Below are 14707 nucleotides of genomic sequence, written 5' to 3'. Positions count from 1 at the left end.
TGATCAGTATCACAAGTTATTTTTTATTGTTAACGGAAATGTGTCAATATTATTAAAGTGGTATGTCATTCATAAAATTGCAGAAAGAATCCACTCAAAACTCATTGACATAAACATAATATTTTCATTTCACAATTTCACATATAACCTTTTTCACTTATTTACTATCTAATTATGACATTTTTAATAGAAATGTTTGTTTTAGGCCATTGTAATGCCAAAATGAATATTGCACTCTTTTGGCAGTTATAAGTCTGGATATGAATTACTGGTAGTTCACTTTGTATCTTTTAATACATGGTTTAGAAATGTATAGGTTTTGTTAAAATCATCAACAATGCAAATGGTATCTACCTAAATGGAGAAAAATATAGTTGTGTATAATGATCACATTCTCATACATATCACTTTATTTTTGCCTGAAATAATGCAGAATTGTCAGACCATCATCGTCAAAAAGTTTCTATGATGGTTTCAGTATTTAAGATCCTTTCACTAGCTTTAATTTCTCACCTGTTTTACACACTGTTTAAAGCTTGTGGTCATTATACATGTAGATGAAATATGCATTTGCAAACCTTGACTACTTTGAAATAATAAATAAATATTTTATGGGTCCCTGTGGATAGCAGGTATGAACCCTGATTTTTTTAAATTTTTATAAATAAAGTTTGATTAATAGAAGCAAACTTATCACTATTAAACAGAAAGAATATATTTCTGCCTTTCTGGTTCTACTTAATTTGTGAATACTGAATGGTGATGCAAAGCCTTTTCTTCCCTTTTAAAAAGTTTTTCACCATTTCCCCTGTATTGTTCTTTGATAGGCCAGGCCCTTGGTTGAGTTTGGGTTGTTGTTGGTTAGAGGAGGGAGGAGGGTGAAGCAGGGGGATGAGAAGTGTCTGGTGTGATGGGGATGATAGGAGGGCTAGGGGGGAGGAACCAGATAAGTCCAGCTTGGATTTCCTCTGGATTTCTCAACCAAACAAACGAGTGATCCTCGATGCGGCCTCTCAAAGGCAATCAGGATGGCAGGCAGGCCTATGAACATGGTGCAGGCTAGTGATAAGAAGATGGAGTGGGGTAGCTTTGCTGAATGAATGGCACAGGACTACTCAACTACCTGATAAATAATCGGAACTCAAGAAATTGTTTTGAAAGATGAAGGCCCCAAATCTTTCCTATGAATTAGGTCTTTTGCATCATTGTTGTATGAAAATGTGTGGAAAGTGAAAGTTCTTTATATGAGATCTGAATGACTGTATTATTTTGGAATTCAATATCATTACAATTTTTGTACAATATTCTATCAAATACAGAATTACATAGGTCTTCTTGACTAGCAGAAGCCATAAAATTGGATTAAAATAAGCTTATATAGTACCCTTTACTTTAGTGGTGCAATTCTACATAGAGTAAAACTATTAATAATATGAAAATGAATGGGCCTATACATCCAGATCATTTTCCATGTGAAGGAAGAACAACAGATTAGATGTACAGTTTTTTTTATTTTTTTTTATTATTTTGCTTACCGGTATAGAGACTTTTTAACCGAGGAAGTAGGATAGGCCTATTTTCCTAAAGGAAAATAAAAATGTCTTTGTTGTGTGTAGTTATTTTACTTCAGAATAGAAAGCTGTAGGTATGCCTCATTGTATACCAATGTAACCTGTCTTCCTGAGCTTTGGAAATCATTTGCCATTTATTATTGGAACTGACATTTACACACACATCTCTACTTAATTTCTAATATACCGTGTCATGAATTTCACTCTGCATGAAAATATATGAGGCTTTGAATTGAAATCTGATCCAGATCCTCTGCCTTCCATCTACTACTGGGTTCTCACGGGACATATGGGAAAGATCTCTGGTGGCTGCCGTGTTCAATAATTGTTGGAAACCACTGATATTGTACCGGTCCCAGTATCTCCCTGCCTCATCTTCCTCCTATCACTTTCACACATGTCCTAGGACCATTGAATACTTTGTTCCTTGGGAGTGCATCCCCAAATGCGACTAAATTGGCTTGTAACAAACAGACTGCAAATGCATTTCCCCCATCATCTATCATTAATGCCTCTGCTTTTCATTCTCGTTGCGCTTTGCCTGCCCTCCACCGGAGTAGACCGACCGGACGACGCGAGGAAAGAGCCTTTTAACCGTCTACATACTGAGCTCATTGTCTCTTGTCTCATCAAGCTAAATCAATTTCACAAATAATTTGCATTGCATGGGTTACGCGCGAGAGAATCAGCCTAGAAATTCCAACCTAAATATCAAGCATCCAGGATGAGAGGGCAAAAATGTTGTTTACAAATCCCACGCCACAATGTTACCCAAATTTTGACCAGAGTGGGTCGTACTCTAGTGTGTACTTTTTCCCTTCCTTTTTCCTCTTTCCTTTTCTTTTCTTCGCCTTCCTCCCGGCATGAAAAGTGTGTGTGTGTGTGTATACTGTGCATTCCTATGTAGAAAACTTGGTAGGAAGAAATGGATTGCGTGTGAAGCATCGCTTGTTCAAAATGCACTAATGACTTTTGCAGATGTCTCGGAGCGCCATCTTTTTTTCTTTTCTTCCTCCCTCTAAAGTTGATAGAAGAGAGCATGAGAGTGATGTGAGGATGTGACAGAGTTGAAGTCATGTTTGCTGTATAGATCAGGTCACAGTCACACACGGCTCACTGACAAAGATTAGAACTGACAGTCAGTGGAAATTAGCTGAAATCACAGAAACCTGTCCACTCTCTCACCCCTCCCTCCCTCCCTCTATCTTCCCTCCCTCACCAATACTAAACAATAAGAAGAGAGGATGCTAGTATAAAATAGCCACCAGGGAATTACCACCCTGAACCCAATCCCTCATTAGAGAATATATCTTCATCTTTTTCTAGATATCCAACGTGTTAATTGTTCTGACATGCCTGGTTCATTCAAGAAATGAACAGAGTATTAAAGACACTGGTCTTGTGTAATTAGTGAGTTCTTTCATCAGTCATTACCAGCTAGGTTGTTAATGACTAAGTAGAGTGACAAGTTGAGAATGAGTGGTATAACACCTTCCAATGATCTTTATTGTGACCCTTGTAATTTTCCAGAAGATCATCATCAACTCCCACGTTTCTGAGAAATATATCAACTGATATTTGTAGGACTCTGACCCATTGCCGTTTGGGATTCATACTTTTGCCTTAGTTGGCATTTATGATTTACCAATATGTTTCTCTGAATTCGCTTTCTGTACTATTTTTGCTCTTTTCTTCAAATTAAATTGGTAGCTTTCAAAGTCTTGCAATCTACTATGAAAGCATATAACTTTTCTGAACCCTTGTTCATAATTAATTCATTGTTTTTCTTCTTTTTTCTCTGTTATTCCCACAGATTTATTCAGCAGATCACCCTAATAGCAGTTTTCCCTCCAATCCTTCAACGCCTGTTGGTTCTCCACCTCCTATGCCAGGTATAATATATATCTCTCTATTGTCCGAGTATTTAGTCTATAATGCATGTAAGTGTTAATGAAATTATTTAAAGGTTTATATCTGATTGCTAATTACACCAACTACAAGGTAAGTAAGAGAAGGCCTTATATTAAAAGGGAAGTCCGCCCTGATGTTAAATTGGTTTTGATAGAAGTTGAAGAAAAATAAAAGAAACAGGGCGGTGAAATTTTGAGCAAAAACCAAATAGAAATAAGAAACTTATGAATTTTTGAAGGTGCTACCAATCAAACATAAATTGGCAAATCTGTGACGTATCTTGCCAGCTCCCCATCCCATTTGCCCTGTATTAAATGTAAAAAACCCTGAACGAAACAAATCTATACCATCATCAATACCATCATCAATAACTAAGAAAACGAAAGTTTATGAGAATTTTTTTTTTGTCTGTATGGAGCAAATTCGAGAGGAGGTTGCAGTGTTGCCAATATGTGTTTCACTGACAATTATTCATAGCTTTTAATCGGATATCGGATAATCAGATAATTTTTAATCAGATACTGCTCAAACTTTCACTTATTTTTTTCTCTCATTTTTCTGCTCTTATTAAAACCAACTTAGTATCAGGGTGGACGTCCCCTTTAACTATAACAAATATGGATATATTGATATTGTATTTTTAATTTTGAAGGAAAAGAAAGTTTCATGGTGAGGCAGTGGATTTAAGCCAGTTTTTCAAAGTCTGGTATTAATGATGATTGAAAACACATTTGTTTGTAATTCCATTAAGCGGTGATTTCTGGTTGAGATGGGAAAGTGATTATCCCAAGAAGTTCAGCTAAATCAAGGTAGAAAGAGATGGGGGGCCAAGAAGAAGAAGAAGGAAAGATAATGCTAATTGACTGTGATTAGTAACAGCTGTTTTATAAACCTGACTGCCGAAGAGATCAAAGTCAGTCGATTGAAAATTTCATTCATTGAGAAACTTTTTGAAGAATTAGAGGCATTCATAGATGCTCGGTACCAAAGTTTCTTGTTTGATACTAGCCTTGAATGAAGGAGACATGAAGAATTTAGATTCTTGTCTGTATGTCGCAGGGAACTAATGCAACATGAAATAGAAGTCGTAGCGGCAGTTTGCATAGATCTGCAATCGCCGGCCTCAAATTTAAAAGAGACAAGTTTTGATGGTATAATCACACTTTTTAATGTAACCAGGGTTCCGTCTTATAAAGAGTTGATATTAATCGCAACTTACTTAGATTGTGCGATCAATATCAATTGCAAAAATGCACATAAGGAATAAGAGACTGCAAACTTGATGTTGATTGAAAGACGTGCGATTGATTTGGATCATTCGCAACTCTTAATAAGAAGGGGCCACAACTCTTGAATTTTTGTTTATACATGGAACTTCTAATTCCATTTGTTCAATCAATTACCGGTATTCAAATGTTATAGATGTTTTAATGTTAGCGTTTCTTTAGATTAGAACATTACAAATTAGCCACACTTAATGATATGAGACTGATTATACACACTGTATTACAAGAAATTTCAATATAAAAACTAGCCTCTCATTGTAGAAAAATGGAGTGTTTTATCATCATTTTCCCACAGGGGAAGGGAACGTTTTCTCATAAAAACCCTTGACCCCTCTTAGTATTAGGGGGCGTTGCTTCCTTACCTGCCCACTCCTCAAAAAGCTTCCCTGAAAACCTTACTCTTTTCTTGTCTTCAAAAGTTGGTATCTCTGACATGATAGGGTGCGATGTTATGAAAGAGAGTTTTAGGTTAGATATAAGGGTCTACCTGGGCAGGTAAAGTAATCATGTGATATTGGTTGTGGATTGGAATCAACGCAACGTCCAATCACAAGCCTCGTGTGACAAACACATTATCTTTTTCTGTACCACAGAGAGAGAGAGAGATGAAAAAAAATGTAATGATGATCATAACATACATCTATTTTTTATGCTTGATGTTGGCTGAAGAGTGATAAGCCAGAATGATGATTAAAGTCATTGAGATAACTGTGAGAACAAACAGATCAATAAGTGGTTGCTGGCCTAGATATTACTAACTAATAAGTATTTTGGGGTATTTTAGGGAGAAACAAATCAACAAATGACAATTTTCTATGATTTCTATGCAGCTTTATGAAACACTACTACTACTTCTAATAATGATAATATTACTTATAATAATGAATTTGATAATAATGATCATAATAATAACAATAATAATAATGATAATATTACTTATAATGATGAATTTGATTATTATGATCATAATAATAACAATAATAATAATGATAATGCTAATAACAATAATATTAATAATAATAATAATCAGAATATGATGATGATAATAATAATAAAAATAATAATGATAATAACAATAATTAAAATGATAATGATTATGCTAATAATAATATATGAGATTTGTAAGGTGTCAACTCCACTTAGAATCAAATGCTCAAGGCTTATCAGCCATTATCACTTAAAATGAAATACTATAAATATCGAAGTATGAAACTATGAATTAGAATATCCTGATCAAAATGCCAAATAAGTTATGGGGGAAACATATGTCACTTGTAGGACGACTGCCCATATTTCCCCAAAAATATCTCCCCCCCCCAAATATCTCCCTGAAACCTGTTACTAGTAGGTACCTAGGTTTAGTTCTTGATGTGTAGAAGCTGGTGCTATGTTGAACCTAGCTCTATGGCCAGCTAACCAGCTGATGATATAGTTCTTACGCATTCCTGCTAAGCGTTTGTCAAGTGACTCATGTACATTGACTTGAGGAGAAGCACATTCCAATTGTTAGCAGAGTACAATGCCCCTAACCTGACTACTGATTAGTCGCCATATTTATTAATGCCATCAGAGACCTGGCTACATCTCAAATTAGTCTGTCCCTCGATCCTCCCCTCTCCTTCCCTCGATCCCCAACTAGCCTAGCGGTGGCACCTCTAGAAGTGGCACCTCTCTGTCTGTCACTGCCCTTGACAAACTCGATAGCTCTTCTTCTTTTATCGTTAGCTGTATTTTGAGAAATTTGTTTGTATTAAGAGTTTTATCAGGTATCAAAACAAAAATCAGTTGGTATTAATATACCAACTGATTTTTGTTTTTAGATACTTTCAAATATTGTTTTATAATCTTTTTTTCTTTGCCCCTGCAGTATGAGACAAGAGTTAATTCATATTTTATCTGAAAGTTTGATTCAAAATTTAATCAAATTTAGTGATCACTGAAATCCTTTAAAAATAAACAGTTGATTCTTGTAAAAAGGTTTGATGGTCCCTAGAACATGTTGGATTAATCACTATAATCCCCCAGACTAGTTACAGAGAGGGGTCTGAGTAGTGGCCTAGCCTAGGTCTTTAACCAAGTAATGTCACTCTCTCTTGTAGGCAGGGCCATGAACCGCAACTTGAGAGCAGTACTTGTTATCAGTCAGTCCCCAGCTGTTGTTCACTCATCTCAGTGTTGATTAGTTGTCTAATTGATGCTGTAATTAGGCTACGGCCATCGTCAGCCAATGACTTTTCCCCCTCAGGGTAGCTAATGAATAAGTGAGTGATGCCGAGTGCTCGGTATGCCGTTGCTGCTAGGTTAGGTGACCAGGGTTGTTGGTTGGGTAGATGGAATTTGATGTGAGCTGAGCCTGTGGCATATGTAGGCTACCCATCACACTACACTCCTCCACCCTGTCCGTACACACAGAGTTCACCTACAAACACCATCACTTAAATACCCGCCACCCTCGCTATTAAGGGCAAGTTAAGTTGACGGCTTGCGGCTACGTGAGAGGAATGTTCATTAGTGAGGGCAGTCTGTTTGAATGGGTCTTCAAACATGGACTGAGCACCTAAGATGTGCTTGAACTCAACCTTGGGTCTACTCACTGTCGCAATCCATATCCATCTTTTCCCATATCTCCCAGTCTCCAATGTCCAATCTCTCAATGACAATATTCCATCATGAAGCTTTTTAATTTTATTTTCACATTAGAAAAGAATTGATTTTGTTTTCAAACTCTGATGAATGTGAAGGCATTATTAAGAGCATTGATGAAATGCCCTGATGTGTGCTCAAATCAACACAAATATTTGAGATATCGGTAGTTATTAAAGTAGGTGTTCACTGAGAAAGTGTTGTGGTATTGATAAATGTATGAATCGCAAAAGATATTTATGAAATAGAAATGTGGCAATGTGTTCTATTTATTATTGCTATATATTGCACAGAAGACAACACAAAAGTTACGATTGTAAATGTTAATTCTTTGTTTTCTGTGAACTGCAACCTCGGAGAGGACCGAAAGCCGTCGGTCCTCTGGTTGCTTACTAACAAGCATTAATGCTTTATTAGCAGTCAAGTAAAATAACCACCACAATAAAAAAAAACATTGTTCATTTCTCTTATTTTTGATACAGCATGGCAGCAACGGCAAGCAGATCCTCAGACATCACCGGGTCCCTACAGCCAGAGTCATTTACATTCATTGGTAAGTTTATCATTGTCTGAATCCCCCTCCCTTGGATAAGTGTGGGGTGGGGCTCCCCCTTAACCCTCACAGGGTCAAACTCTGGTCAAGTCGATCGTTAGGTTTGACATTGATAGATAGATGATCAAGGTCATGTTGTTATTCTAGATTCTTGTTTGTGAACTTAGCCTTGAAACAACTGATCGAGCCCATGCATAATAGATTATCTCGAGTTGAAGTGTTAAAAATACAATTAGGAATTGGATACGCTAAAAGGCAACCATACAATTTCTCGAATTAACATCCAAAGCAATCCGGTCACTTTCGTTGGTTTCCAAGAACCACCGCTAAATAGTATTGATGTACAGTATAGAAATTAAACATACCTGTTGACCTGTCCTATTAATACTTGAGAATACATATCATGTTGTCAATCGTGGGTAAATACTTGCTGAATTTTGGTAGATACAAATGGTTTAAATGGAAACTTTAAACAGCATAACGAAGTAAAGTGAGTAATTGGTAGAGTTGTTATGAAATTAAGGTCCGTTGGATTGTTTCTTCTACAGACACGTTCCAATTCTTTGGATTCAAGGCAATCAGAACCGATAATTCAGAACTTGTATGGTGGGCCTAAGCAGATTGGCAAGGTTGGTTGAACTACAAAAAACAAAGTCACGCAGGAACGAAAGTTCCGAATATCAAAACTCTTCTATTCCATATAAATATAAGTTCAGTCCCTTGCATGTTTACAAATATTATTTATATATATATATATATTCATGTACTTCTTGGAAGTAGAATACAATAATTGATAGTTATTTATTTCTTTGTTTTGTTTGTTTGTTTTGTCTGTTTTGTTGACAAGGGGGTACATCAGTATGGATAGCCAACTATAGCCTGAAATGCTATAGTGTAAATCATGCTAAAACCCCAGTGCTGCTAGAAACCCTATACATTTTTTGTCAGTCATCTGTGTACAAGAAATCTAAGCGCCACTTTGAGTGATGTGCAAGCGAACTGGAACCATTGGCTTCAGAGAGAGGAAAATTGACAAGAAAATTGACAAGAAAATTCTTGTGAAGTTTCCGTAATCTATTTGAATCGGGGAATTGCAGCAGTATGCTAACTGAAAAAAGAAATAATATTTTGAATGTGTGAATTCTTAAAATATCTTTTCTGTATGGAAAACAATATGACACGCCACTCGTGATGCATTGTATTTCAAATATATTTTATTACATGAAAGTGCACAAATTTTTCATGTTATATCTTTCATACATTTGGCAGTATTTACGGATGTTTCATACCCAGAGTCGGGTTTTCAGGAAAGTGTACGATGACTCACCAGCTTTACTTTTCTGAGATGAAGTGAAGAAAAAAGAAAAAGATGAGAATTTTACTTCTCGAGAGTAAAGGCATCAGTCCCATGATATGCACATTTTCCATAGCTAAAATGAGATTTGTCTGTCACCTTCAAATGAATTACACAAATTGACTCACTCTCGAATCCCAACGAATTGAGAAATTTGGTGATTTGACTGATTTCCTCTGAAATTAGAGAGAGAGAGAAAGGAGAGTGGGGGAGCGAAAGAGAGGGAGAAAGAGAGAGGGAGGGAGAGAGAGAGGGGAAGAAGGAGGGTGAGAGGGAGGGAGGCAGAACTAGGACTAGGATGTATCTGAGTTGAAAGTCAAAGTCTGAATTGGGGGTTGGTTCTAACCCCTCCCATGGGGTAAAGCTTGTATATCATCACCCATAGGCACATGGATGGTATCTCAAAGCAAATGCACAGACCACCGCCCGCCCGCCCGCCGCCCCGCTAGCTGGCTGGCTTGCATCATTCAGAGACACCTTCATTTCCCCTCCAATCCAACCAAACTTTTCAACTTTCTCTCTTCTAAAGATTACTATTGCTCTAAATTTGATCTAGCATCACTGACTGCTTTCCAATGGAGCTCCTAAAACAAAGAATTTGTTGATTCTTATGGACATAAATTAAAAACAGTCTTATAAACTTGACAATGACAGCGTCCATTATTAATATTGCTTTCCCTTTAAATTTTTTTTTTTTTTTAAAGACAAAATTATTAATTTTTAAAGGTCCACAGATTTCTGTCCATCTCAAATCATATAGGAAACATAACAATCCTACCTGAAACAACAAATTCTTGAAGATGACAAAGTTTTATGATCACCCAGCCTTACTTTATTCTACATATATTTTGTCATGTGTAAATTTGCAATATTTGTTTGTTATATATTTGTAAAAATGCAAAAGAAAAAGAAAATCAAACAGAAATAAATAAATCAAATCAAATTAAATCAAATGAAAATAGATCACCAAGCTATTTAATTGCAACTTGCAAGACTAACAATTGCACATTTTGGGGTATTTGTAACTTGTATTTCTGTGGTCTGTATGACCACAGCCAAAATTAGTTTGTTAGTTTTCGGATAAGTTTAGGTAATCCCTTTGAACGGGGACTGGTCATTATTGCCAACATTGACCTAAATATGAATGTTTGAGTGAAATAGAATGTGATATGGGATGGGTTTGATTGGGAGATGATAAGGGTGAGGTTCTGCTGTCATGTCATTGTTCAGACCTAGGGGATTCGAGTAAGAAGCTTCGGATATGAATTCATCTGACACGGTAATTAGATGGCACCATCTTGGACCAATTTACCCCAACCAACCTATGGGACAATCTCTGCTAACCCGCTTCCTCTTCCGATCTGCCGTATTATTAGAAACTCGCGGATCAATCACGGACTTTGGATTATTTTGGATGCGCCCATGGCGGGCGGACTACTGTCCTACATGACAAGGCCAATCTAAGATTCTGCACCCCTGATGAGTAAATTTCTCTCCTGCCTCCCTCCCTGGCTGACTGAGGTCCTTTCCCGTCTCTGACATTTCCAACTTGGCTACCCTAGTTAGTATCAGGCAATTAAAGCATTCAGAGGAATCACTTTTGATTTGCGATGTGGGCTTGATGCTCCTTGGAAATAGAATATCTCTAGCTAGCTAACAATAGTCTGTGTCTGTTGATTTTGTTTTGGGTGTATTTGATGCGACCTGATAGGTTCGTTCCTAGTGATTGAACTTGAACTTGATGAAGACGTCTCCCACTGTGTAGAGTGACATAGGGAGTGATATCAGATCGGGCAACTTCACAGGCTATGTGTGAACTTCTTAGCACTTACTAAAGCGACTAGATTCCGTGTTGGTGGTTGAGCTAGTCCTCAAGTCGCTTTCTTTAACTTTAAGTCTGTCTGGTTCACCTTCTCATTCTCTCCTCATGCTGTCTTGAAAGTAACACCAGCGAGTCTAGAAGAACTCTCATTTCTAAGTAACTTCGCCCAGGATTTTGAGGACAGTATTTGCCTTGTTTGACAGAGAAGCTCTCTAGGACTAGGTAGCAGTCAGTCCCTGCATACTTTTGTTCATCTTTGTGGATAGTGACAATCTCGTCCCCATCAAGGTTAAGACTTTGCCTTTCATTATGTATTGTCTTCCTGATGCCAGGTCATATAGAATGTACTACACAGGGGTAAGTGGAATGACACCGGTTGATTCTGAATAACCTTCATTCAATTATCACTATTTAACATACCAGACTTTGGCAATCTTCACGTGCACATTCTTTCTGTTATTTTAGTAGGCTTATAGAGTATCTGGTATGTCTTTATCACGACTTTTCTGTATTACAATGCATATGATTATTTATGCAGTGTTGTGTTCGGATTGGAATTAAAACTAATTCTTTTTAACTTAATTTATGGGACGGAAGAAGTAAATTCAGGGGTGACGGCAAGCCTTTTTTTCTCACAGGAATCATTCCGTCTTGTAACTCTTTACATTTGGCCGACAATTGATCAATTGACCAGTCTACGGACCTTCCAGTCCCTCTCTAGTTGTCCACCCCATGCCTGGTTGTCCTAGCCCATGTACATATTAGGCACTTCTCATCCCCCAAATTCAGATGCATCTCGCTTTGCCCCTCCAGTTGTTTTTCCACCTGCTGACCCCTCGCGACCCCGTGAAAACAACCTACCAACCACCCCTCTCTGATCATTGAGTGGAGGGAATATACCCTATCGGCTTGCCTTAGAGCTAGCTAGGCAGGGAGCGAACTGAAGCCCAAAGGTGTACAAGTGGGTTGAGTGCTGCCGTTAATAGGCCCTATTGCACACAGATCAATACCTTCTGTTTTATACTTTTTTGGGGGAGGGTGAAATCATCGAGGAGAGATGCAGAAAACAAGAATTTTAGAATTATATTTTGACCATTTAAATTCATATTGATGTTGTCAATGACAATGAAGAAATACGACCAAGATTTCTAGCAATTTTGTTGTTGTTGTTGTTGGTTTCTAGTGGAGGTTTAGTGAAAGTAGAGCTTATTTCTGCAATCCATGCATTCATGTGAATTTTGGTGTAGGCCTTGTGATTGCTATTAAACCAAAAAATAGGAATAATTAATTAGGCCATTTCTAAAGTAAGGATAATTGGTTAAATGGTGTATTAAAATGAATACCGGTACCTACTATCTTTGAGGATATTGACCACCATATTGTCATTATTGTGTTTAATAGTGGGTGGTTCATTTGAAATATACACTTGTAGAAAGTAAATCACAGGAACATCCAACTTCATTCACAATATCAAGTCTGTGGGGAAATTTGTTTCATATCCAAACCTAGTTATGAGGAGATTTATTGGTCTCTCAGGATGGACCATTTTCACATGGGTGTTGTTGACGAAAGCTTGTGTAATCTAATCCTGTATTGAAAAATGGAATCTAGCATGTAGGGAATATTTCCATGTCACCATTTAATGTCATATGTTTATAAGCCTAACTATTAGGAGTTTATTACAGGAAAAGATGATAAAGATGATTATTATGCAGCCTCAACATTTTAGGGGGGGGGGGGGGATAGATAAGTTGGTTTTTGAAGGATACCGACCCCTGAAATGCACTTGAATGGAAATCGATTTAGGTCGGGAAAGAGATTTAGAAAAGTTAAATCATATGAAAGTGAAATTGCCTCTGAGGAAATCTCACATTTCCCTTTATAGTATATTCCCTTCAATAGGTGAAACATTGAGAAGAATGAAAAGAATACACAAGCAAGACTCTATCCTTGTGAGATGATTTATTGTAAATGAATTGAATTTATAACAAAATTAATAACAAAACATAGCAAAATGACAGTCTAAAAAAACAAAAAAAACATGGAAGATAAGCACGTACATATTTTCCTGTATATGGAGAAGCACTGCAGTCGCAATAGGCCATACTATAATCAAGTTCATTGTATTTCAGTATTCAGGCTATTCAGAATGTGAATTGAATATATTATGTGTTGTTAGGTAGGGCAAGCAACAATGTTAGTCCTACCTAGCAACAATAAATGTATGCAATTTGCATTCTGACTATTGAAATACAACTTTTCTTAAATACAGGTGAATGAAATAATTTGTAATGAGGCACTTAACAAAGGTCTGTCCATTGAACTTGATTACATTATGAAAATGGTCTATTCAATATATTACTCTGGTACCATCTTACAACTAACTCAGAATAAACTGATATTCCTGCAAATGAATTCAAATAATATAAATTATATTGTTAAGTAGGTTTTGAAAATAAATTCTATTCTCTTTGTTTCTTACAGCAAACTTGCATTCAAATGATAATATAAATATATTGTTAAGCAGATTTCAAAATAAGTTGTATTTTCTTGTGTTTCTTACAGCAAACTCGCATGGAGGAAAGGTTAGATGATGCAATCAACGTGTTACAAAAGCATGCCCAGAGCTCGGTGGATTTGGGTCTACCGGTAGGACCAATGGGTACTAGTGGGGGTCTCATGCCCGGTGCCGCACCTCATTCTGGTTCAGGACCAATGGGGGCTAACATCTCATCGTACACAGGACAGTACCTAGACTCACACATGGTAAGTCATGCCAAACTGTTCATAAGTAATAACTTTTTACCAAAGTACATTATTTTGTCCATCATTCATTGTGATTTTTGTCTATGTTTCCTCTTTGCAGGTACAAGCTGTTATGCAACTAACCAAAGATCCAGTATTAAAGGGGAATTAACCTCAAACTACATGTTAATTTCAGTTTGTAGGCCATTAAAAACATTATATGAAAAATATAAAACATCATAAATTTGACAAAAGGCAGGACGTAACTCTTCTTCAGAATCCTGTCTTTCGCGGCTCTGAGAATTTTCAGAACGAGGTTAATTCCCATTTTATATTTGTTTTCAGTTATTCATGTAAGAAAATGGTTTATTTCTACATAGAAAATTGTCTGTAGGAAAGGCAGAAAGATACCATCATGTAGCTTCCGTTTTCTTTCAAACCAGAAAAAGCCTTCTTTATGTTTATTGGATATAGGAAAGTCTGATACTACTTATAGGTAGTCCTATCTAGCCATGTTGTTCGTAATAATAATTCCTCAAATTAAGTAATAGGATATTGAAAATGATGGATTCATAGAGAAAGGCAGTTTTGAACAAAAACAAACTTATAGACACGCCTGTTTGTGAAGGCCATCTAATGGAAAAGTAAATACTAAAGGAGCGAGTCCAACAGTGTAAGTTTTTAGAACTCTCAAGGGATAAGGAAAAGAGAACCAGGACTATACAAACACTGGTTTTGTAAGTGCTGAGCTGGGAATGAACTTGGAAAGCGGAAATTAACTTTGTAGACGGTACTTGTGATCTCTTTAACAGATATTCGGCT

At 36.7% G+C, this 14707-nt stretch overlaps 1 protein-coding gene across 9 annotated transcripts in view; it reads left to right on the top strand.

Moving 5' to 3' along the window:
• The window catches only part of LOC581618 (transcription factor 12), a 97789-nt gene that overhangs the window by 58957 nt on the left and 24125 nt on the right, over nucleotides 1-14707 (top strand). For 8 of the 9 annotated variants that reach the window (XM_030985759.1, XM_030985748.1, XM_030985752.1 and 5 more), the window contains 4 exons: nucleotides 3385-3463; nucleotides 7894-7964; nucleotides 8513-8593; nucleotides 13706-13906. In XM_030985759.1, coding sequence (XP_030841619.1) covers nucleotides 3385-3463; nucleotides 7894-7964; nucleotides 8513-8593; nucleotides 13706-13906 — 432 coding nt within the window. The remainder of the gene's footprint in view (nucleotides 1-3384; nucleotides 3464-7893; nucleotides 7965-8512; nucleotides 8594-13705; nucleotides 13907-14707) is intronic. The other variant, XM_030985768.1, reaches the window with a different exon arrangement.

This window comes from Strongylocentrotus purpuratus, unplaced genomic scaffold (genome assembly GCF_000002235.5).
Source record: "Strongylocentrotus purpuratus isolate Spur 01 unplaced genomic scaffold, Spur_5.0 spur5_contig_836, whole genome shotgun sequence".
Taxonomy (NCBI): domain Eukaryota; kingdom Metazoa; phylum Echinodermata; class Echinoidea; order Camarodonta; family Strongylocentrotidae; genus Strongylocentrotus; species Strongylocentrotus purpuratus.
Note: the sequence above shows the minus strand (reverse complement) of the source record. Positions and strands in the feature narration are given on the sequence as shown.